The 26,907-nt window shown below is 41.4% G+C and overlaps 1 protein-coding gene across 1 annotated transcript in view; it reads left to right on the forward strand.

The window, feature by feature from the left end:
• Nucleotides 1-348: 348 nt before the first annotated feature.
• Nucleotides 349-26,907, forward strand: part of nlgn2a (neuroligin 2a) — a 131,948-nt gene continuing 105,389 nt past the window's right edge. Inside the window, exon 1 of the mRNA XM_088911167.1 lies at nt 349-1,144. Coding sequence (XP_088767293.1) covers nt 655-1,144 — 490 coding nt within the window. The 5' untranslated portion in view covers nt 349-654. The remainder of the gene's footprint in view (nt 1,145-26,907) is intronic.

The raw sequence follows: 26,907 nt of genomic DNA on the forward strand, positions 1-26,907 counted from the left end.
CAGGGCTTTACAATCTTTTTATTTACCAACAGACATGTCACTTCAAAAGACCGTTACTGTGAAAGTACTAAGTTACTCATCTCATTGGCGTACAAAAGAAAAAAGATCAGAGTAACAAAACCACTGTTTTTGAGCACTCAGTCCTGAGGTAATTTGAAAATAAATGTATCACACAGAGTTTCAGAATGTTTTACAATTGAATATTGTACAAATTAATGTCAATAACATTGGAACATTCAGAATTTCCCCGGTTCCTAAAGAATAATGTCTGGTCTTGTCGGGTTTGCTGGTTGTAGATGCAAAGCAAATCTAATAACATCCCTAATCTCTCCCTCTGCTGTTTTCCAGGCCCTGACAGAGCACATTGCTGAATGGAGTGAAGCCATCAGGCGCCCAGCATTTGAATGAGGGTTGCATGGGAAGATGGAACGGAACAGAGAGGCAAACGCAGACCAGCTCTGTGCAGCCCAGAATTGCCGGATCTGAAATAAACTGAGTAACCTCTAACCACTTTCTCCTGACCTTTCCAATCCCTTCTCTCCCTGCCTTTTCCTCTCCGACGGCTTTTTTATACTGCCTTTTTCAAATACATAGGCAGCCTTTTTTTTTTCTTTTGGGAATAGTAGCACACTCCAAACGCAGTGCCCGTCGAAAATGTACCTCTTTGCCATCCCCGAGTGTAGAGTAGGGACAGCCAGGTCTTGTCCCCAGAGAATGTCTGACACCTGTCTGGTTTGGCTCCTTGGCTTGGCTCTCAGAGTGGCTCTGACTTCGTGCCATAAAGGTGACACCTCCAGCACTGAGAAATATCCCATGGTTACCACCAACTACGGCAAGCTGCGAGGCATCAAAAAGGACCTCAACAATGAGATTCTCGGCCCGGTGGAGCAGTACCTTGGGGTGCCTTACGCCACCCCACCCGTCGGAGACAGGAGGTTCCAGCCTCCTGAGGCCCCTGGGTCCTGGCCGGAAGTGAGAAATGCTACCCAGTTTGCTCATGTTTGCCCACAAAACATCCAGGGGGTATTGCCGGAAATTATGCTCCCTGTGTGGTTTACAGACAACCTGGATATTGTGGCCGGTTACATTCAGAACCAGAGTGAGGACTGCCTCTACCTGAATATCTACGTACCAACAGAAGATGGTAAGTCAATACTTGCTTGCCTGGAGGAGGGGGAGTGTATCTATGTGGACGTCAAAATGGTCAGCCCCTTATTAACCATACTATAGGTCCTAAAGAGTATTTTCCCATTGAACCATAACTTCTTCCTTTCTCAAGTCATTTTCAGGTTGTGAGACAGGAGATCACACGATTATGTCACTGCACAAAATAGGGATTTTTAGTCATGATGAAAGTATAAGTCATTCTGTACTTATAACATACTGTATACAACAACAATATTCAGATACAACCACAAACTTAATTAGTATATTTTTAGTCGAGGACTAACTGAATGAAAATTGGTAAATGGTATAAAGAAATATAAATAATAGGTTTTAATGTTGTGTAAAGCTGTTGTATTTTTTAGTTTTTTTTACTGATTGACTGTATGTGCCGTAGTGTATGTCTTTAAAACATGTTTATTCACATCCTTTAGGTTCAACTGTTTCCAGTGGATTCTCTGTGGTTTCTTCTTTAGAACTGAATTTATGTTCAAACGGTTTCGGGGCTCATATTTTTCTGTGCAGTGCTGTATTTAATTATAATTCAAAAGGATAATTAATGAGTCCAGTCCATAGCGCACAATTAGAAGCTTATGTACGTGCTGTACCAGAAATGTCCAGGGAGGTTGGATTTCTGTTCCGACGAAATTTCTCTTTTGTTACATGAATTTTAAACTGTATGTTATTGATTTTTCTACAGTGCGACAAAACATATTACAGCAGGAGTTTTGGAAGGGTGATGCCTTTTTCAAGGCTCTTGGTTAGATTCCCAGTTTGAACTCAGAATCAGACTAAACTATACAGTATATTGTCCTGCCAAAATATTAGAGAATGGCCCTAATAACTAAACAGATGACCTCCTGTCGCCTTTACGGCTGTGGGGTGCCTTGGCATTGATTCCTCTCGGCATTTACGGATGTCTGTGTAGGTAGACATGCTATCAGCACCATCTCAGCTCGGCATTCGATCTGGGCAGAAGCTCAGTTGTGCCTCAAGTTTGGTGTTTTTTCTGCCAACCACTTGCCTGCAAACATTTGAAATTTTCTGAACTGTCACGTGAATAGGTACCAGCCCAGCAAACCTGCCGGTAGGTTAAAGTGCTCTGGGATCATTTGGGATGGACAGCGTTTACATTAATGCAGTTATTGCTATTGATTGCACTGGTTTCTGCCTGCCTCCTACAAGACCAGCAGAGAGAATGGATCAGAAGGGCTCGAGAATTCTTATCTTGTTTGCTGTCACAAACACACACCCGCACGGTCATCACCACATTCAGTTCAGTTTCAGGAGAGTGGCAGCTCATCCCACTTATATTGCTTAATTAAGATACTGTATGTCGCTGTTTCTGAAGACCGGTTTTTTGATACACTTCTGATTTCCTTCATCTTTAATCGTTCCCTCGGGCAGAGCTCCAGCCATCAGAAGATGATGTGTCTGGGAGTCACACCTTTTTAATCACAAGGAATCCCCCAGCTTCTGCTCCCCAGTACACTGACTGAACTTTTAAGTTGAGACAAGTTTTGACATTTGCCATCCTACCCTGTTTGAGTTTGGTGAACTCAATTCAAGTTTGGAATTGATTTTCTTGTTCTATCTTTTCACTTTGGAATCCCCCCTTTTTTAATCACCTGTCCTCTGTGGTGTGTGCTCCCTTGTGCCTCCACTTTCCTGCAGAGAACGCACCTTTGCCACAGCTCCTACAGGAGAGCTTGGGAGTTATGATTGTCGGAAGAATGATCCGGATTTCACTGAAAGCACTGCGAGCTCCCAGGCAATGAGCCAGCTCATGTCTGTTCATACATTCCTGGTGGCAAGTGTCAAGGCTGTTCCATACAGGGGATAGGTCCAGGAACAAATCAGTTATGTTCATCAGTTAATAATTTACACAGATGAACATGACGTTCAACAGCAGTGGAAAACTGCTGTGATCAACACACAGTATATTCACAGTATATTGTTATAGACAATGCTGTGTCAGCATGTGTAGGCTGCAAAGGAACAGGTAAAGGTTTATTTAACGCTGAAAGGTAAAGAAAAAAAACAACTTTTTGGCTGTGAAGTCTTCTTCAGGTGCCTCACAATCCTTCACAAAACTTTATTTTTCCTTTCTTTAACTTTCAACATGTGATGAACCTCAACCTGTTTCATATGTTGTTATATTATGAATTATGAAAGATAACAGTATTAGCTGATGAAATATCTTACAGCTATGAAGATCTTACCAATCATGGTAAGTATTGTCCTGCCTGCATTGTGAAGTCCAGCTCCTTCTTGACAAGTTTAATCAAGTCTCTAAAACCCAGGGTTGATGCTCTCACCTTCACCATAGACAGAATGGCCAATCCACAAAGCCTAACATTCAATCATTTGAAGCCACTGTCAGTGTATTTCTGTACAGCACAGTACCTGTGTTTGCTATTTATAGATTTTAGAAATGGAATGTGCAGTTTTGGTTTCTTTAGAGATTAACTCTTTCTTTCGTGGCACTCTAAGATCAGAGAAATAGCCTAGATGTTATGAGATTGTCCGTGAATCACCCAGATATGCAGTTTCCCAGTGTTTTTCAATGTAAGCTTCATTCATTTCTGGTTTTGACATATCAGATGGAAATTCCCAACCTATGTTTGCATTTGTTTAAAACGTAAGTATAAGCAACATCAGCACCTGATATTCAGTTTCCTCCTCATCACTGTGGCGTTTGGTTCTGTTGTTCCTTGATGTCCGATAATTTGGCCACGAATACAGATGCTCTCTCTGTTGCTGTGATTTTCGAAGGCGTAAAACCAGTGTACTTGTACTGTGTCTGCAGAAAGCTAATCACAATATTTTGTGTATTTTTCCCCCAACCCTGATAAGGCCCACTAACGATTAGCTAAAAATCAGCACGGACACATGCTTATAACATTCTCATATGATGTCAACTTAACAATTGTGTGCATGAACAATATGCATGCTATGAACTTGCTTATCATACCCGATTTCAATAATGTAAATCTCAGCAATGGTGTTACAGAGTATAGCATCTACGATCTACTCACCCTTCCAGCCTCGAGAGTGGGGCCCATCAGAGCCTGAGGCTTGGGGCATTAACCCCTCTCCCTCGTCCACACACACACAAGGCAATTGATTTAGAAAGCTATAGAAAGAGACATTCTTGTGTGCCTTTCACGACCCACCACAAAAATTGAAATGGCAGGTGGGTCACAATGAAAGCAGGTAACTGATGGATGCAGATGGAAAGCAAAAGCTAAGACAGATGATACACACAACAGCTTCTCTCCTGATCTGTCTGACAGACGCTGTATGCAGCAATTTTGCCTAAATAGACAGACAAGCCCTGACATCTGCCAGCAACTACAAGCTGACTTTGAAGGAGAGATGCAAAGGGCAAACTACTTATCGGGTGAGTTTAGCAAAGGTGCCTGGTCGAATATCCCAGGAGGGTGAGAGCACTCAATTTAGAATAGGGGAAGCAGTGTGTTGATGATCATCTGTGCTTGAACATGGAGATACAATGGAAGATTCACAATTCATTTTTAATCCATTATTGTAATCTAAAAAGACAGGATAAGTTTTTTTTTTGGGGGGGGTGGCATAGTGGCACAGCGATGGGGTCCTGGGTTCAATTCTTCTGTGTGGATCTGTGTGGAGTTTGCATTTTCTCCCTGTGTTTGCCTGGGTTTGTCCAGGTCCTCTTGTTTCCTTCCATAGTCTAAAGACATACTGGTAGCTTAACTAGCTTCTGGAAAACAAGTGGCCCTGGTGTGAGTGTGTGCGTGTCTGTCTGCCCTGTGATGGACTGGTGTGCTGTCCAGGGTCTATCCCGCCTTGCATGCAGTGCTTGTTGGGATAGTCTCCAGCTCTCCCATGACCCTTCGTTGGAAGAAGCAGAAAATGGTCATGCTGGATCCTTTAATCTATCTAGTCCATTCCCATAATCTAAACTAGGGCTTTTTTTTACTTGTTTACTCATTACAACTGCACAGTAAAATCTTTGATTTCTGTTACCTACTCTAGCTCTAGTTTGTACTCCTGTTTATTTCCTCCCCTGTCTGATATTCCAGTTTTGAATCTTCATTTCAAATGTTGCTGCCCCTGAAGGTACCATGTGACAGACCTGGACTGATAATCAATGTGCTCATGACTCACGCTCTGCCCTGATTATATCCTTATCTTTATATGAGCTCAGTTACTGCACCCAGAGGATAAGGAACACCTCAGCAACTCTTCCTGTGGGCTGTGGATTGGTCTGTAGCTCAATTAAAACCTCTTCTGGCTCTGGTTACCAACAAGCTTGACACCGGAGTTGACATGCAGTTTCAAAACTTCCACTTTTCTTTGCGATTCCTGAGAGGAAAATTGGAAAATAAGAAACCTACATGTCAAAGTGGAAGTGTGGATTGACTTAGTATGCAATGGACTGGCGTCACGTCCTTAATGTATCCTGCCTTGTGCCCCTTGCTTATCAGGATAGATTCCACTCCCCCATGACCCTGAAGATAGATAGATACTTTATTGATCCTGTGAGGGAAATTGCAGAATTAGATGAAGCAGTTAGAAAAGGGATAAATGGGTGGATTGACTTACTATAATGGGTTTCAGTGACATGACAATCTGAGGCATACCTTACGTACTGTATGTCTGTCGTCAGCTGTGAAGATCTCATTGCAGAGTTAGTTTCTGAGAGCACCAATTGACTAACTGTGCTCCATTGAGAGCATGGCTGGGCTTTCTCCATGTAGAGGGCCATGATTGGCTGAGAGCTGGTGTGGTTAGGAGGTTACGAATCACTCCAGATATAGGACACTCAGGTTGACTCAGGTGGGTGTCTGTGAGCTGGGATAGATGATGGTTTTAAAAAGAGTAATTGTTTGCAGAAACTGAAATAAAATGTTTGTTTTGAATTTTACATGTGGCACAGAAATAGAAAAGGAAGCTGGCTTAATGGAAACATTGTGGAGGCAATTAAAATGGCAAATAAGCTGCATGAGAATATATATCTGAGAGCAGACAATTCAAGACACGTGTGGTTACAATGACATTGTACAAAAAGCAGACTGGTGCATTCACTGCTGGAAACTGTATTATAAAAGAGGACATAGATGCCTTATAGAAGGTACAAAGAATGGTAAGTTGAATTTATTCTCACGATGAAAGGCTTTAGTTAGGATGAAAAGTTAAAAGAGCTAAATGTGTGTTTTAGCCTTGCTTAGAGGTGACAGTATTTGAAAATACAGCACCACACAGAGACAGGTGCAGCAGGTATTTCATGTGTTTGTCTTCCAAAACCCGTTTCTTAGTGAAGGAAAAGCACTTTGATGTAACCTGAGAGGACAGATGTTTTTGCACAAAGAGATGTAAAAACTGCGAGGAGTTCAGCCGGTCATGTCCAGCATTCAACAATGTTTGAGGACTCAGCGTGACAGTCTAAGAGAGGTACAGTAGCTGTTGTATTGGGCTACTGTATTTGTATTCTCATTACAACATTTTAGTAGTGCGTATGACTGTTTTATACACTTTAAAATGGAAAAAATATAGTCTGGAAAAACATTAAAGGTTCCCACAATTTCCTCTAATAAGATTCAACCAATAATATATTTTCTTACTCATTAGCTAAGGGATTTTCAAAGCTTTTTGATCCAGTGTAGAATTTGCTCCTAATTATAAAAATACAAAGATGAAAATTAAGCTGGAGATAATATGTGTGAAAAGTAGAAAGAAAATTAGTTTTTTTTTTGTCACTGGGGCATGATTTGGGGATTTCAAATGGGCTTAATTTAAAGAATGATAAACTAGAGTAAAATGCTTTGAAAACTTTATGCATCTCGAATGGGGTAAGAGTCAGGGATGTGACATGCATGCTGAAGTGTTTTGGTCCTGCTTGAAGTCCTCAGAATGTATTATTAGTCAATTTACAAACTGTTCAAGAGGTTATCCAGCTTATCTTATAAAAGATCATTCTCATGAAAATTGAGTGTTGTATTGCCTTTGGAATACTGAATGCATGTCTTTTGGGTGGTATAAAGTTCATCAATTGGTTCTGGTATTACCATTTTATTATGTTATATTTGATTATATTAAAGACACACTTGACAGTGGTTGAAGCGATAGATGTAAAAAGAAAAACTCCCATTTCAGCATTCACAGCAGGCATCTCTAATAATGAAAGACGAACTCAGTCGTTCGTTGTTCATTGTTCTGGTTTGCATCTGGGAAGCTGTGTGTCATTCGATGAGTGTGTCTGGGATTCCCCTGGTCTCACCCTTGCACAAGCAGTTAGGGAGGAGCTGGTCAGACATCTCTCCCTCCTATGCAGTAGTGACCCTTGTGGTTTACCAGGTTCCTGGTGGCTTACATCGCTGTCAGTAAGAGCCTTGTCGCTTCTGCTTCCCATGAATACCTCTGCTGTGAGGGAGAGCAGTCTTAACAGTGCACATCTTCAAGGATGGCATTGCTGTTGTGTTGGTACCACTGCATTTGTATAAAAACTCGATTCCAGCTTTGATGGGTGGCATGGTGGCACAGTGGTTAACATTGCTGCCTTGCAGCGCCGGGTTCAATTCCAGACCCAGGGTGCTGTCTGTGTGGAGTTTATATGTTCTTCCTTGTTTGCGTGGTTTTCCTCCGAGTGCTATGGTTTGTTTCCACAGTCCAAAGGCATGCTGGCAGGTTAATTGGTTTCTTGGAAAATTGGCCCTGGTGTGAGAACATGTATTTATACGTGTATGTCTGGCATGTTTGTGTTTATTTGTGCCCTATGATGGACTTGTGTACCGTGCCTTGTGCCCGTTGCTATCTGGGATAGGCCCAGTTTCCCCTGGAGCCCTGTTTTGGATGAATCTTTTAGAAAATTAATGGATGAAATTCCCATTTTGAAACTTAAGTAGTATGCAGCCTGCAAATTGGTTCTCCTCTGCTATCACATACAGAATGGCACTTCTGATCCATCTTCCATTGGTTGTCACTTTCTGTGCTTTAGATCCATCAATTTCCCTGATTCTTTTCCCTTGCTTCTCAAATTGTGAAATAAATTGATTTCTGTTTTTCCACACAACTGGGATTTTCAGTGATGTACATGTGTCCATTCCTATAGACCTTGGGAGATTCATGTGGGGTTTTTTTTGTGCGCACGTTTGTAAAGTGGAGCTGTTCTACAAGCTACGCAGTAAATGTAACAAAGCAAAGGTTAGAGAGGTGGGCGTTAATCAGCACGTGCCGACACATCCTCCTGGTTAACAGCCAGAAGGCAGGTGAGCTGTGTGGTCTGCTCTAATTTAAGAGACAGAACTCACTTACTATTAGAATGAAAAGGGAACAAGAGGCCTTCAGTTCCTCCCTCGCTGTTAGCTCGTCTTTCAGCAAAAACAATGAAATAATGAACTCAAAAAAGCCTGGCTTTGAAACAATGTGCCCCTTGTATCCGTGCATTCCTGTACGGGTCTGTCCTGGCATTCCTGTACGGGTCTGTCCTTGTCCAGCTGCTTCTCCGCCGTCAGGCTGGCCTGCATCAGCCACAGTGTCCCCACTCTGGCTTCTGTCAGACGGACACTCGGGAGCCCCAGATCAGCCAAGCTCTGCTGCAGTTCCCCCAGGGTTCAGCCAGGGCAATTCCAGACACCCCAAAGAGCAATGGTGAACGTGCTTTATTTACAGCGTGGGATGTGTGCAGCTTCATTTTATTTCACTGTGCTAAACCAAATATCGCTTTTGGGCGACTTATTGCTGAACCTGTCCTGGGTTTAGATGCTAGAAAACTATAAACTCATAAAGGATGGCAGATGGCAGAAGCTCATTTGAGAAACCTTTCCAGAGGGGAGTCTCGTGCAATTTGGGGAATTCACATAAAAAAAGGTTGAATAGGCAACTCCCTGGAGTCCATAGAATATCGTTCCATTCTTCAGATTAAAATATCCTGAAATGAACTCTTCAATGTTACAGGTAATGAATGAAAGAAGTAGATTAGCACTGTTTTAAGAGTCCCCTTTCTTGCTGGAACTAGTGAATAATTTAAAATTAAAGTGGGAAACGTGCTGAATGATCGCATCTGTGATGTCTTTGCTTATCTGGAGCAAAGTAGCTGTTTTACCATATTTATTCAAATGACATCTGTCTCTGCATGGCCTGGCTGCCTCTGCCAGACTGGAAATGAGTATATTTACAGCTTCACTGATTTCTGATTTTCATCTTTATTCCACCTCCCCAATGCAGGGTGCTGTTCCTATTCCTATTTATATCGTCTGTCTCCTCTCAGAAAGATTTCATATGGCTGCTTGTCTAAATTAATGTCTGCTAATACGTAATCGCCTCATTTTCCCATGCTCACAGTATGTACTCATTTCCAAATATATTTTTTTCTAATTGCTGTGGCTTGGAAGATAGAATGCTTTGGCACCATGTATAACTGGTCTTTCTTTCCTTACACAGAGTGTGTGTGTTTTTTTACTTAAGTACTGGCATCGCACAGTATACTGTATAAACTCAGGTATTATTCTCATAATACTAGATTTTCTCATCATAGATTTTCCTGTGAATTCCCCTATAAATAGCCTACCACACACACAGGAATAGAAAGACATAGATGCAGAGGCTACAATAATGTATTTGTCTTTTTTCCCAAAACACAACGTATGTACAGTATACACAGGGGGAATGAACGCATTGAGGTAAAATCAGGGCCACCCTATCAAACAAAACTGGTAACAGAATAAACCTGAACATTACGTTCAAACAGATGACACAGCACCCATCTCTCCATATATTAAACTGTTCCTCCAGTAGAGGACCAGTCCCTGACAGGCCGTACACAGACACAAATATCTAGGACCAGTTTTCCCAGAAGTCAATTAACCTACCAGTATATACCAGTATTGGAACTGCGGTAAGAAACCACAGCACTATGAGACAACCCACATGAACTTGGTGCGAACATGCAAACTCCACACAGACAGCACCCCAGGTCTGGAATTGAACCCAGGGCCCCAGTGCCGCAAAGCAGCTTTGCTGCTGCTTTGTCTGCTTGGATCTGTCTCCGAACATCCATTTGGGGCTTTTTTTAGAAGAGAGAGGGTATCAGGTGGGATAGCTCATTGGATAATTGATTGACATCAGAATGCGAGGAGTGTCTGTTCCAGTGCTGCCATTCAACGTCTGTTCCCACCTTCCACCAGGACTCCTCCCTGTAGATAATTCTGTCAGCTGAATCAAATTTGAATCAAGTTCTGCTCTAGTCTTTTGCACTTTAAGGACGTTCCCTTTCGCTGTGAGCTACAGCGGAGTCGGACGATGCAACATCCCTCTAACATTTCCCAGTTCTATACCTAACAAATTTTGAACTGGTTTGTACCAAAGCTTTGAGCTGAAACTTGTGAATCATACCATATCTTGACTACAGTTCCTTTATCTGAGCATTGGAAACAAAGGCAATCCCTCAGTGAATCTTCTCCACGTCAGTGGATTTTTATGTTGCAGTTCAACTGCGATGCCTTCAGAAAAGCTGGAGAGTGGGCACATCGTCATGCAGAGTGTTTAAAAGCATCAGTCAGTGATTTTTCTAGTTGCTGTCGCATGGGGGCAGAGGACCTCCCTGAAGATGCTACCCCAGTTTAATCCAGAAGTATGCTGCTGTCTCCATGCCAGGCATGACAGGCTCCCATCAACTGCATGCAGATGACACAGCCTGGATTTGAACCAGTAACCTGTAGGCTGTTGGACTATCCTTCTGAAAGTTTACTTAAATTGTAAGTAAATTGACCATAGCATTCTTACAATTTTACTCTGGTTTTACTGTGAAGCATGGAATATCACCACAGCTAATTCTAAACGTCTCTGAGTGCAGTTCACTGTGTTAGACAAAACTATTCCTGCTGGAATCGTCATGGTAGCAGGGAGTGTCTCCATGGCGTGCTCATTTCAGACACCTGCATTTGAGATGCTCAGAAAATATGTAACAAAACAGTGGCTTCTAAATTGATTTTTTTTTCTCAAAAACCCTTCATTTGCGTCTGTTAAGTCACTCATGCATTGGAGAGTTGAACACGTCTCAATCTCTTCTCGTCCTGCAGAACGTTAATGACGTTGTGCCATTACTGGAGACGTAAAAGAAAAATAAACCAATCATAATTTTCAAAGGAAATGCAAATGTTTGATTGCATAATCATCCCCTTTTCATACATATTTCTCGAGGTGTGAGAAGCATGCTGGGTGGCACAGTGGCGCACTGGTTAGCATTGCTGTCTCGCAGCGACAAGGCCCTGGGTTTCATTTCCAGACCTGGGGTGCTGTCTGTGTGGAGTTTGTATCTTCTTCCTTGTTTGTGTGGGTTTCCTCCGGGTGCTCCGGTTTCCTCCAGCGGTCCAAAGACATACACAGTAGGTTAATAGGCCTCTGGGAAAACTGTGTGTGTGTTTGCCCTGCGATGGATGGGACGTCCAGGGTGTATCCTGCCTTGTGCATGCTAGAATAGTCTCTGGCTCCCCTGCGACCCTGCACTGGATCAAGCAGTTAGAAAATGGATGAAAAGGATGATTAAGACTCTGAGACACATTTGTCACCCTGGTTTAACTTAATAAAATGGTCTGAGGCTGTGACACTTTCAGGATTAATCCATTTAAAATAGTAATTAATCTAGATACCTACTGTACACTATGTGAACTTTAAAACTGTTTTTGTTCCTTTTTTAGATTGGCTTAAATCTCTATTTTAGTGATTAATAAAAATGTGAAACAAATCTCAAGTGAGAATACTAAAACATGAATATCTTTAACAAATAAACAGATTAGAAATGGATGGATGCATACAGTATATACAGTAATACATGTATATTTCTCGATCTGTAGAACTCCTTTTATGTATGTACAGTACTGTATTATATATTTTATTTTTTCTTGTTCATCAAGTAATTTTAGAGCTTAGTTTGTCCTTAAACAAATATTGGATCCCTCCACAGACATCATAAGCAGGAAATTGAAAGACTACGCTTGTCTTTAAACCTTTTCTTACAATGAAACAAAGCCCCCCTTACAAATTGGCTTTATAAATGACGGGAAGTCACTGACAATGCAAAACCTGCAGCTTTATAAAAAAATCTGTAGTGAAAAAGTTTTAATTTAATTCTGTTTGCTTGAGAGTCTCTCAAATGATTTTTCACAGCAGTGCATGTGCAGGGAGCTCTGTGGTGGACTCTGAGTTACAGTCACCTAAGTCGTCGCTCACAAGTTAAAGGGCTGACTGAGCTTCAGTACAGTAGGACTGTTTAGTTTAGCATTGCTAGTCTGGGTATTTGATTCTAAGTGTTCTCCTGCTGTTCATAGGAAATAAAAGGTATTTGTATAAATGTTGAAAATAAGAATGAGAGTCCGCTAATATTGGACAATTGGTCTACAAGTTCAGAAAGGAGATCTTAACAACTTACAAACCATAAAGGAGGAGAACTCAGTTAATGTGATTTATTCGATGCCTCTGCCCGACTCAGTAATGCCTTTAGAGCTATGCAGGAGTGCAGCCTTCAGTTACAGTATGTGTATGTACTGTAAGTTTTGCGATATCAGAATCTGAATCAGAATCACTTTAGTTGTATGTCACATGTACAATGAATTTGATCTGGTGTCTTGCTGCAAAAACATAGGTAGAAAGAATTCAGTAATACATCTGCAGTACACTTCACACAAAGAACATGCACAGGCCTTCGTGTGTTCTGGTTAAACAGGACTTCCGTGCAGAAGACGCTGTTCAGGTATTGGGCGGTTTTGGTTTTGATTGACTGGTAATGTCTCCTAGAGGTGAATTTTTGAAACAGATAGTATCCGGTATTTTGTATAAAGAAAACATTATTACTGTCATTACACTAATTAGCAATGTGCTCTACCGCATTCCTGCTGATGACTTCTATGGTGCTTATGGAGTTTGAAGATTTCAAAACTTGATCAAGGCAGAACACACCCAGTTGTCACTGGGCAAATATATATTTTGAAATTAAATAAACCTATTTGCTTCCATATTTGCCACAGTCGCTCATAGTCACTGTTGCTTTTCTGTTCCATACCCCCGCTGACTGAGATGTTGAAGTTGTTCTGATGTAATGGCCTTCTTCTTTAGATCTAGCTGTTGATCCATAAGTGTACATGCAATAGAAGGCCGGCTTAATGGTCTGTAATTTTCTGGCACAGCAGGGTGCTCTGTGCTATACAGAGGTGTTATATTGTAAGGTTTCTCACAGCTGTTAAATCCGTTTTTCTAAGGTGTGTTGCTTGATTTGGGCACTCCTCGCAGTCATGCAATCATGCACTACTTTGTGCTGTTTGGAATTAAAAATCTTGACAATATTCCATAGTTGTTTATAGTTTATTGTATGAATTCATTCATCTAGCCATGCATTTCCTAACCACGTCTTACAATTCAGAGTTGCGAGGGAGCCAGAAAATGTCCCAGCAAGCAATGGGCACAAGGCAGGGTACATCCTGGACTGGATGCCAGTCCACTGCTGGACACACACACACACACCAGGAACAATTTTTCCAGAAGCCAATTAATCTACCACTTTAATTAATATTTAGCAGTTAATTTAATAAATGATTAATATGTAAGATACACAGTACCTTGTCATGAGATAAAGCCAGTTGTTGGGAGACATGGTCTTTCTTCTACAGAAAAGGAACTGAGACACATCCTTCAGCTGCTACAAGTACAGGACTTTCTGCTTCAGATGATAAGTTACCATTAATTACTGTATATCAAAGACTTTCCAGAAGTGAACAAAGACACCAGCTGGTATTTTACAGTCTTGAAATGCTGTGCTTAAATGCTAAATTAAAAGCATTTTAGCAGCAACTGGTAATCTAAACGCAAGCTACTGGGGCTCTTGTAAGTAGAAATTAACTTTATGATATAAGAAAAGAACATCCTACGTACTGTATCCTGTAAGACACTGAGATGCTAATAAAACTGTATTTATTTCCAATTTTTAATATTAGTATTGAGGATCAAATATACTAATAAAGATTAAATCTCAAAATGATGAGATGTTTGAGATTCATCAGTTGAACAAATATTATGTATTTATTCTGCCTCATAGCACAGGGGCTCTGGGTTTAATTCCTGGGGTGCTGTCTGCATGGAGTTTGAATACTGTGTTTACATAGGTTTCCTTGGGGTCCTCTAGTTTCCTCTCAAACTCCAAGAACATACTGTTAGGTTACGTTTGGTTTCGGGGAAAACTGACCATGACATAAGGGTGAGAGCGTTCATGTCTGTCCTGCGATGGACTGGCGTCCCACCTGGGGTGATCTGTGTTGAAAACCACACAAACACGGGGAGAGCTTGCAAACTCCGTGCAGGTATTGGAGTCCAAAATTGGACCCAGTGCCCCAGCGCTGCAATGCAGCAATTCCAACCACTGTACCAACACGCCACCCACTTTGTGTTATTCGATTTAAATGAATACATTGTGTTCTTGACCAGTGCTGGCTGACACCTACATCGTGCACCAAGACAGGGTGTGTCAAGTGTGTCAAGTACGCGTCAAGTAAATAATTGTGAATAATAATAGTGAGCAGGGTTCTTCAGGGACTGGAAATCTTTGTGTCTCAAGTGCATTCCAGTGCAGCAGAGAACCAAGATAGTTCTTGGCAAGATAAGATCCCATAGTTTTCAGCTCATTGGTCTCAATGTCACACTTTAGAATTAACAATCAAGCTGGCAGAGGCTCTGAAGAAGTAATACCAAAGCTTCAGGTTCCTGTTTTAGAAATTGTAGCCAGAATATACCTTCTTTTGGCGTGCGCTTATCCCATTGGCTTGGAGAACACTGGTGTTTTTTTAAATCACAAATCTGGTCACGCTGTATTGAGATTGTCGTGCTAATGTCACTACTGTGGGAGACAAAATTCTCTTTACCTCCAGATACTCCCAGTCAAAATGTGATGCTCTACAATCGACTGATTATCATTGTCCAATATACTGTGGCAGCAAGAAGAAATTGTTTTTTCTCCAGCATTTTTAGCATATATTTAAAGATTCAAATCATGATTGATAAGATTTCATCACCTTGCAGAAGGGATGCGGTATATATTGATAATCAATAATGCATACTGATGTTTTTTCAGGAATCTGTGTACTGCATACCAAGTGCAAGGCAAGCCGCTTAAGTACCTAGGTATGGACTTCACCTTTATTAGGAGCTAAAATTACATTTAAAGTATTCATTACATTTACAAACAGACCATCTGTCTTCACTTATCACCTCTCTGTAGCTTGTTCAGGGTCTACAGTTTTGGCAGCAGGTCACCAGATTGAAAACTAGATATGTGAAAATATTTGTGAAACCTGGTTTTGCGCACTGTGAGTTCTTGGAGTGGGTGATGGGTTTGCAGTGTTGTTTTTATTATTATGTCCAACTGCAGAGCAACAGAAATGCCAGTAAAATACTGTATAGACTATTAGCCCAAGATCTCACAGATTTCCAGTTTTCTGCATTGTCTGTGCTGCTGCAGCTGTGTTCCAGCCTACTGCTGTGACAGGCGATGTCACCTGCTCTGTTCTTGATGTGTGAAGGTCTTTACTTGGCACAGAAGCTCAGACGGGATAAAGGGAATTTTCCTTACCAGCAGAGTGTTGGGAGTGAGAGAGAGAACCTGGGGCTGAGTGCAACAGATTTCATTAAAAAAAAACAATGCAAGTTAGTCCCTGGCTGACTAAAATGATCCATCCTTCCATCGGAAAACACTTTTCATCAATATTGAATCAACAATGATTGCAAATATGTGTTTTGCAAGAAATAACATTTCTTGAGATTTGTGTGTTTTAAGAAGCAGTTTCAATGCAGTGTAGGCAGTAATAATCATTAGCTTACATTATAATGCTGAACAGTATAAGGCTCACATACTATAGCTATATCTGAGCATCAAGTCTGTATACAGTATATTGCAGACTCGATATAGCTATGCCCTATGGATGAGCCTTAAATGGGCTGAAACAGCTGTCCATGGTGCTGAATGCCTTTGTGTACACAAAGATGACTGTTTAGCTGGTCCTGCCTTGAAGCGCAGCGTGAAGTAAATTAATATTTATTCCTGTAACAAATGCATATATGTATACAGGAAGATATAAAGATCAATTTCTCCCACTTAGTAATGCCTCTACAGTATGTGATGTACTGCGTTGAAAGGCTCTATACAGTATGAATGCAAGGAATCATTATTAATAGTAGCAGTGGTAGTTGTATCTCACACATAACGAGAAATCTAAATAAAGATAGTAAGTGATTAGAATCTTAGCAGCTGTGCAATAATTACGCCAATTATGAGACAGTAGTGCTGTATTTATTATTTAAATGAAGGTTTGCTTTACTAAATTTGCATGGCATTTCCCCTGGCTTTCTGTGCTTACCATGCTCTTCTGTGCTTTCCTTTAATGCTCAGCCACACTTTTTATTCCATATACTCTGCTTTAACAACCCAAACCTAATTTTTGGAAGGATTTAGTGGAATGCATGCACCGCAGAACAACAGTATTGTGAAAATCACCTGATAAATATGCAGGTAAAGACCCAGATACACAAGCCAGAGAGGAAGAGCACAGAGATCTTCTTTGGCATATTTGACAAGTGAATTTGATTAATGGGCTGTTTTTTTCCTGTGTGTGGTATTTAAACAGCGCAGCCCAGAAAACAGCCAGCCTGCTATTTAAATCATAATCCCAGAATACTGCACTGCAACCTCCTTGTGAATCGCTGAAGCAGATGTGAAGTGTGAAATCTGGGCCCTTTTTAAAATGTCTTTTTCTAGGACAGTCGAATCTATTTCTGTATATCAGAGAAACTAAGGGAACACATGACTTTTAAACATCTCTCTCATGTGCTATTACTTGTGCTTCTTAAAAACTATTAGGGATGTTAAAACAGATGCTACTTTTTAAGTCTCTGGCCCCAGCGGAGCTATCACGCAGGATCTCTGTATAGATCTCTGTAAGATCTCTGTTAGACGTAAGCCCTTATTGTGCTAGTAGTGTTATTTCTGGTTAATGAAGTGTGATTTTATTTTGTACTTAAAATGTTTTTTTGTATATTATTCCATCTTAAATACCTACAGGGTGATTGTTAATTTGGCCATTGTACATGGATAATATATTTTAGAAATGTAATCTGTGTGACGAATGTGTGGCATGGTGCAATGATTAGCATTGCTGCCTCACAGCGCTGAGACTCTGGGTTCAATTCCTGGGCTGCTGTCTGTGTGGAGTCTGCATGTTCTGCCCGTGTTCAGGTGGGTTTCCTCCAGGTCCTCTGGTTTCCTCCCACAGTCCAAAGGCATACTGGTAGTTTAACTGGGTTCTGGGAAAATTTGGCCCAGTGTTTCTGTGTCTGTGTCTGTGTTTGCCCTGCGATGGGCAGGTGTCCTGTCCAGGGTGTATCCTGTCTTGGGCCCATTGCTTGCTGGGACAGGCTCTGACTCCCACATGACCTTGAATTGGATAAAGTGGTGAGAAAATAGATGGATGGATTAAAATACAAAGAAGCCTTTTTGGAAATTAGCAGTTGATTTCAAAATCTCTTCAGTATATTTTCCTTCATGTTCAGTCACAGTTGTACAGTTAAATTCTATAAGTATGTCAGGTGATACCCGAATACCCGATTTTGTTTAATTTGTACCTCAATGGTATTGTGATTAATCTGAATTGTTTTATCTATCAGGTTGGTAAAACTTAATTTTGTTAGTCCAGTATGTAGTGTGGCCTCCAGATCTACTCAGACCCCAGTGGACCTCTAGTAAAGTTGATCAAGCAAAGAAAATGCAGGTGTGCAGCATGAATATACAGTATCAATGACATAAATGATTAAAATAAATCCATTTATTTCTTAATTTATACAAATAGTAATGGCTATAAAATTCCATACATTTCAGATTTTACTGTGTTTGCCATCAAGGTATCATAACTGTTACCCTTGTAGGGAGATTATGTAAGCAAGCCTTACTCTTGTTTGTTCCCTAAGGAGACACTTACAAACCTCTGGCATCCTCAGACTATACATGAAGAGGCCACTTGGCCCATCTTGCTTGCTTGTTATTCTGGTACCTTCATGAGCCAAGGAACACGGAGCCTTTCTTCAAAGATCCCAGGGGCATCCGTTTCAAAACCAAGGCTGTACAGCTTGTTCCATATACCCACTGCTGTTCCGAAACGTGTGAAGATATAAAGAGATTACTCCTGTTTTGAGTTTTGAAAAGTGCATAATCCCAATTTCTTCTCATGTTCCTTGGAAACCTTTCTTCTTGTTGCTCCTGAAACAGATCATGGGGGTCTATGCCTTCGGAGTTTTTTTTTAAACTGCACTTGTATCAGAGCGCTGATACAGTCCAACACTGTCTGTTCAAGACCGTAGGAATGATGTTCCGTCATTACCAGGACTTCTCCTGGTTGGCCTTCGTTGAGCAATATTCAGGCCAGGTATGAAAAAGCACAGCCACAAACAAGCAGGCTGTCATGCAGCCGATCCGGACCTCTTAGTCCTCCGTCAATATTAGAGGGGATTTATCCCAGCACTTTGGTGGAAAGCAGGCAACATGGACCAGATGGAAAAAAGGGGACAGTGTCTGTCCTGCTCAGTGCACCTTCCTGAAGGAGCCCAGGGCCAGGCAGCAGGGGAGAGGCGAGTGTGAGAGGATGGGCACGCTGGCAGTACTCCAGCTCCAGCTGTATTCTCCTGTCAGCCCCCGTCAAACTTGAATCCATTTCCCTTTCAACTGCCGTGAATGAGGGAATTAGTAATAGCTCACTTTGGAGTCTATTTATAGATCGGGGCTGCTGAGAGGCTGTCACTGCGTCGTGGGAGTGAGGTAGCCCCCCTGACCCCAGCCTGCGGTCTCTCAGCAAATCAGCGGGGTCATCGGTGGGCAGCAGGGCCATATTTTATACATGGATTGGTCTGCAATCATTTCCCCCAGGGCGTTCTTCAGCTGTAAATGTTGAGCCTCATGCTTAAAAGCACAAAGTTCACGGAAGCAGTCGGTAGCCTGTCTGGAATCGTGTGCCCTTTTTTCCAAGTTGCGATTTGGAGAAAGATAATTTAATACACATTCCACTGCTTTTGCTGCCACCCCGTCGATATTTCTTACAAAAAGCGTCAGTGAGGTGCACTCACTGCCCAGAACATTAGCAACATAAATCCCCATGAATAGACTCTCTCACATGCATTGTCATCCCATGGGGCGGAAGGCAGATTTCTGACACTGTCCTTGGTCAGAACAATCTCTAGATACCCATTCAACCAGGCGGTGAACCAGTGGGTACTCTCATCGATACTCTCCTCGTAACCACAGTTAAAGGTCAAGAATGGTAGAGGACGGGACTGTCAGATGTGTGTCCTGTTGGGGCTGTTTGCAGAAAACTAACACATTATTCACTTTGGGTTGCGCCTGTCAGTGCTCATGCATTATAAGCTTTCAGTCTTGAATGTAAAAATGACTGCAAGAGACGTCAAAAGAAATTTAAATCTGAATATTTCAACTGTTAATGATCTGATATTGAACTGCTGTTGATGTAAGTGTGATCGTCAAAGAGTGAACTGAATACCTTTGCTTTGATATATCTGTACATTTTGTCTTGGAAAAATGTAGCTTAATTTTGCACTTTGAGCTTGTGCTTTGAATTGGGAAACACAGCTTAGTTGTTTTTTATTATTTCCTACCCTTTCAATGTGCCATCACCAATTTGCAGTCCTCCCAACTCACTGCTGTCACCCTGGGAGAATGGGAAAATAAAGAGCTGTGCACTTGCTCCCCTGACACACCCATCCATCAGATCCATAGAGCTCCATAGTGCCCTGCAGGTGAGTGAGCACCATGTGGAGTGACATCACTGCATGCTCACAGGCCCCTGGGAATCCTCAAGGGAATCCTCTCCAGCCTGCTTGTGTGCTCCTGCTTCAGATCCCAACATCGACCAGCTGATGATACTGTATGTCCAAAGCTCATAATGGCATCACCTGTTTCAAAAGGCTCTGAGCAAGTATATTTACTGGTTCGGTTTCTCTTGAGTTACTTAAGAAACATATTTAAAAGCATTAAGCATTAGCAGAGCATATTGTTAATGAATCTTGAACTAAACAAACAAAGCTAACAGTTTTTTAACTTTTAAGCTGCGCTGTGCTTATCCCTCCCTTTGCTTGAATAGCTGAAGTTCTTACTTCCTCCAAAATGGAGAAGTTAACTTTGAACCAGCTGTAGCTGAGACTTCTCACTGCTTCTGATGGCATATTAGATGGACAATCCATATCACAGTCCTTTAAAATAGAGGCTTGATTCTTTTTATTAATTAGCAGCCTTGTACACGTTTTTGTGGGTTTTTTTTTAATCGGAGGAGTGGTGTGGCCACGGTAACGGTAAAAAACAAGGGAAATTGTGGTAAAAGCAGAGCGAGATTGTAAATTAATGCACGAAACAGCACATGGGACACCATAGCAAAGCAAATTGCCTGGCATACACATTGCATAATGTGAGAAAACTGTGAAAATACCATGCAAATCCATCATATTAAACTTCCATAAGGGCAGTTGGCAGGTTTTGGTAGATAATTAGGACACAGTCCAAAAGACATGTAGAGGAGAGACCTTCACCCTCCAGGAGGCCCCATGGATCTTCAGCTGTAATTCCTTTCTAAAACCTTAGACACTAATGCTCGGACACTAATGGGCATTTATCGCCTTGTCTCCATCCACAGCTGATTTCCTAACAGCTTGGCATACGGCCACAGTCACTAATCTGTCACTGCTGTTCACAGGCTCCACGCCATGCCTGTGTGCTTCCCGACGTTTAACGCAAAGGTCAGAGGGCATCAACGGCCCCTTTTTTTTTATTATTTCCCTTGGCTGAAATCTGAGAAACTGTGATTGGCGTGATATTAGCACGGGCGACATTTATGCAGACTGTGTGTGAGTAGTGCTTCTGCATAAATCACATCCATAATGGCTTCATTTAGGCTGTCACTGTCAGCTGCCACTGGAGCAGAGCAACAGGGAGACGGCTTCCACGCCCTTCCCTCCTCGACGATCTGTGTTTCGGATGTTTCCTGGCAATGAACGGGAACGTTTTCCGATGGTCTACAACCGGCTCTCAGTGGCAGATGCCTAATGCCACGTTATTATTTTTCATCTATACCACAAGCAGAAAGTGATGAGATCATTCTTCACCTCTTTTACAGTTCTTCTGTATTGGCATGCATTTGAATTGCCGTCACCTCAAGTTCTTGTGTTATATTCCTTATACTTCTAATTATAATAATAATAATAATTGCTTACGCTTATAAAGCGCTTTTCTGGACACTCCACTCAAAGCGCTTTACAGGTAATGGAGACTCCCCTCCACCACCACCACCAATGTGCAGCCCCACCTCGAAGATGCGACGGCAGCCATAGTGTGCCAGAATGCTCACCCCACACCAGCTATCAGTGGGGAGGAAAGCCGATAATGAAGCCAATTCATAGATGGGGATTATTAGGATGCCATGATTGGTAAGGGCCAATGGGAACTTTGGCCAGGACGCCGGGGTTACATCCCTACTCTTTTCGAGAAACGCCCCGGGATTTTTAACGACCACAGAGAGTCAGGACCTCGGTTTTATGTCTCATCCGAAGGACAGCGCCTGTTTACAGTATAGTGTCCCCGTCGCTATACTGGGGCATTAGGACCCACATGGACCGCGGGGTGAGCGCCCCCTGCTGGCCCCACTAACACCTCTTCCAGCAACAACCTTAGTTTTTACTTCTAGCACTGACAGACAAGCATTTTCAGAATGAATATGTTAGTTATTTTATGTTTGTTCTTAGTGTCACCCAGGGTTTTCATAAGCCCACCAGAATAAGCCTGTTTGAAGCTCCCTAGTCCTAGTTTAAATCTACCTCAACACACACACTTACTGTACTGTACTTCCCCCATTGCACCAGTCCCCGACCTGTTCTTCTCATTCATTCTGTTTCAAACAGACCCCTGATGCCCCAACTAAACTGCTTTTCTCTGCACCAATCTTTCAGCTACACATTAGCTCCTAACATATCTCCTCTTGTTTCCCAGGGCATGTGGTACTGGTTGAATTCCTGAGAAGGCCACCATTTACAAGCTGCAATGCTTACATTTTCCTGCAGAATCCTCTTCCTACCTTTTTCTGAGTCACTTGTTCCACCATGGACAATGACAACTCTGGTTGGGCTCTGAACTGGGCTGAATCCCGTCTTCTTGCTTAGGGATGGCTGCTGCTTGAGCGCCAGGTCAGGCGAAACATCATGCGGGATTAATTAACGCTCGTACACACAATATTGTCCGTGCATCAAAGTCCCCCATTCTAACTGCTTCCCTTATAACGGTGCTGTCCCCTGCAGCCCCTCTGTCTTCTCATTTTCCACAGTGTAGCCAGTGCCCATCTCTGTCTCCAGTAAGCTCTGCCCACGCGCTGTCCACGTCCCTCCTGTGGTTTTTCATGTTTCTCTTCCTCTCTGCTCCGACACCTCCTGCTCCTCTGCTTTATTCATCAAATGCTCTTTTTATCCCAGCACAAAGTGAAAACAAAGAATTATTTAAGTGTGCCGTTAATAGTTGACGCATCTAATTTTGCCCTTCATTCTAAATACGGAGATCACAAACACATTGCACTTGTAACACACTAAGCCATCGATACAGAAACCAAACCTGCCCTTTAAAGAGAGAAAGCAAGGGAAACATCATGGAATATTACAAGACCAGAAAGGATATTCGTATCTTTTCTAATTTTACGTGGATTAGTTTGCCTGTGGTTATTAGGTGTTTTAGTATTATGCACACCAGGAGGTTGAAAGAAATTGAGAGTAGTTACTGTATATGTGCATCATAAAACAATGTGAAAGTGCTGCACAAATCAGATTTTAATAAATAACAAAATCCTTAAGTGTATGCTACAGTAATTATTAATGGAATTAATTCTGATTGCCAACCTGCATGGTGCGAAACTGTTGCTCCTGAGGATGCAAATTAAGTCATAAGGAAAGAGCAAGGCATTCTTCACCCTGCCTGAAGAATGATTTGCTTCCTCATTTCAGCAGGACAATTTCAGTTATGGTTTTCAGTGAACATTTAAAAATAAATACTGTGTTTCCTAAACTGAAAGATAAAGATATCGATTGTCTCCTTTCTCAGCAATTGTGTGCTCTAGTGCATTTTCATAAACAATAATCATGATAATGTACTTTTTACATTGTTTAATTTTGTATTAAGCTTTTCACCTTGACATTTTTTTTTGCTACTTGTTTCCTTCGGTGTAATTTGTATGAAAGGTGCTATATACAGTAAATAAGCTGCTGACAGATTGATGGATGGATGTTTTCAAAAGCCGATAATAACATTTCCAATCCAGCTATTGTTGGTGCTGAGAAAGAAAAATTTGCTACTTTATATGGAGACATTTTGCCACTATTGTGGAAAAGGAGAAAATGCATTGCTCTTATTTGATTTTTTTGTTACTATCAGAAGTGCATTTAGACATGTCAGATGTTTTTGTCTTTCACTGGTTTTCCACTTTTTGTGCAGTCTGTCATGTTCTGTCTGTGCCATTTGACGTTATTCCTTGAGATAAGACTTGCACCTTCTGCTTTCATAATACCCTGCATGTTCATTTATCATTTTAACATATCATTATACTACTGACATATTATGTAGGTATGTCCTTTTTTAATAGAGAAATGTTCTTTTCACCTTTCATAATTGCTCTATTTGTCCAGAATTGTATACAGTATTAAACACCTTTTTTTATAGCCCTCCATCCATTTTTCTAACCACTTTTTCTTACACAGGGTTTCAGGGGAGCCAGAGCCTATCCCAGCAAGCAACGGGCACAAGTCAGGGCTCACCCTGTATCAGGTGCTAGTCCATTGCAGCAGAAAACACACACACACACACCAGTGCCAATTCTCCTAGGTGCACTTCACTAGTGATTGAAGTGGGTTCCCTCCCAAATACACTTGTATAAATACAAGAACCTATTCTGGTTAATAATAATTATTAGTTGCATCTGCCTAGTGTATAATGAACACTTGTACGTGAAAGTGAATTGTAGGGAGGGTTTCATGTAAATGAACTGAATTCAGAGAGAGAGATGCAGAGAGATAGTATTGCCACACCCTCAGTGAACTCATTAACTCAGATGGAGCGCTCGCTGGAAGCATCCAATTCAACACACTCTGAAAAGATGTCTTAGATGAATAAATGAATAGATGTAGTAGGCTGAACAATGCTGTATCAAATGAAAATCACTAATTAAGCAGTTCTTGGAAAATCCCCGTGTAGGGTGAAAATTAAAAGCACCAACGTAAGAAATTTAGGAAAAAGTGGGCTTTGTTAACCTTTGTTAATGTTTGTTTTTCCTGTGTTATGCATTGCTGTGATAATGAAATATTAAAGTTATTAATTTTTGTGCTTGATGAAGAAATCTGTCATTAGTGAGTGTTAAAAATATCGTTGATGATCCGAAATTCTGAAGGAAAGTTAAAGTATATGTATCTTTGAAAGCTAAATAATTTGTTCTGTGCCTGGGCAGAGACACGCCCTTTTATTAGCGTTCCTGTGTTCAGGAAATGATGCTACTTTTCACCTTTCACATCACTGGGGTTTAAGGCACAGAAAATCATCTTAAGCAGTCTGCTGATGCACCCATCTAAAGCAACCCCAGCAGCCTGAGAGGATGGGACAACCTGTCCTTTGGAGCCTTGAACCCTTTGGTCACAGTTAAATGTTTCTTCTGGCTTGTATCCCTTCTCTTCAGTGAGTTTCGAAAGATGCCCAGAAACTTCTCAGTAGGTTCACGGTCATGTACATGCAGACACGAGTAACTTTTACCTCATGTGAATAAAAGGGTTTTAAAGAATTGTTAAATTCTTGGTTCCAAGGTGTCATATCTCCACGAAACCCAGTACTTACATTTCGTGAGTGGGTTTCTCCCGCGACTGGGAAAACAAAAGGTCTCAAAACGCAGGCGGCTAATAAACACGTCAGCAAGCTGCAAAGTTCTAATCTTCACCATGATTGCACAAAAATGTTACATGGTGTGTTGAGTCATTACAATCTCTCTTGTTGTATTTTGGTGCTGTATTACCAGTTTTCTAGCCAGCTTTGAGTTCTCCGAGGTTTATAATCAGTTGTGGAAACCTGTTGCGTTGATATACAGTATGGAATCAGTTATTAATCTTTCCTCCACACCTCTGGATATAGTTGCTGTTTGGTCCAAGTGATTCAATTTTTTACAGTTTAAGCACACACACACACACACACACACACACACACACACACACACACACACACACACACATTACCTTGTTTTCCATACTGCAATTTCCCATGTACATTTCAAATGTAAATGTATGTTTTTAAGAATATAAGATCTGTTAATAACAAGAGGTCATTCCAAGCTGTCAACTAATTTATCCCACCAGTTACTATTTGTGTAAGTAAGGCTTCTTAGGCCCAGTATTAAAAAGTTTGCTCTCTCTCTTTCTACGCTGGACAGGAACGACCTGTGAAACTGCTGATTTTGGTTTAATCTGACGTCTGATATGTGTTTGAATCCTTAATTTAACCAAGATTATAGTTCTTCTCTGATGGCAGCAGAGCAGTGTAGCGGTGAGCATTGCTGTCTCACAGCAGTGAGGCCCTGGGTTCAGTTCTGGTCCTGGGCTGGTATCTGTGTGGAGTTTGTATATTCTCCCCATCTTTCTGTTGGTTTGCTCTGGGTGCTCTGGTTTCCTCTAGCAGTCCAAACACATGCTGGTATGTAAATTGGCTTTGGGGAAAATTGGTCCTGGTGTCTGTTTGTATCTGTGTCTGTGTGGCTCCGGTGATGGACTGGTGTCCTGCCCAGGGTGTACCCTGCCCTGCACATGTTGCTTGCTAGGATAGACTCTGGCTCCTCCATGACCCTCAGTTTAAATAAGAGGAAAGAAAATGTATTGATGGATGGATACTTAATTGGACTCAATTTTTAAGCATCTTCTGATTAAAAGAAGATCCTGAAAATTGTTCCTGTTAAGCAACATCTTATGTCAGTTAAGGTTCAGTTCCATAACAGAGTTCAGATGGAAGGCAAACCAGCAATGAGGGGGTATAGAAGAGCAGACATAGTTTTCCTTACAACTTTGCAGTTCTGAATTCTGATTTTCCTAGTTTTCTTTCATGTATAGCCATGGAAAACACGTTAGGTACATCTCAGACTGTGGCTCTCTCCGGAGGGCTTGGCAGTAGTATAGAGAAGAGGTTAGGAGTTTAGCCTCCAGACTGGAGGGTTGTGAGTCCAAATCCTGGGCACAGCTGTTGTATCAATGTGCAGTGTACAGTATTTTCCTTCTATTGCTCGGCTAGGTGTTTACCTGTATAAGTTAGTCTTCAGGCTGATATTTTATATGCGAATATGTTCTCAATTGTAAAACAAAAGGAAAAGAAAAAAGTGCAGTGTGACATACCTGAAGCTGAAAATAAGCCTTTCTCTGCATTTTAATAATGCAGTTTCTATAGGTCCATATGCCTTTTAAGTAGAAGCAGTGCAACTAGCCTGATTTGTCTTTTAATAGATAAGATTATTACTGAGGGAACTAGATAACCCGGACGCTTTAAGAGATTAAAATTTGTTATTTCTTTTTAAAACTAATCTCTTAAGATAAATTAGCAGGGAATGGGCTACAATTTTAAGATGTCCTCTTTGTGTTTCATGTGTCTTATATTCTGCGTCTTTCTTTGCATTT

This window comes from Atractosteus spatula, chromosome 3, assembly GCF_055471065.1.
Source record: "Atractosteus spatula isolate fAtrSpa1 chromosome 3, fAtrSpa1.hap1, whole genome shotgun sequence".
NCBI lineage: Eukaryota > Metazoa > Chordata > Actinopteri > Semionotiformes > Lepisosteidae > Atractosteus > Atractosteus spatula.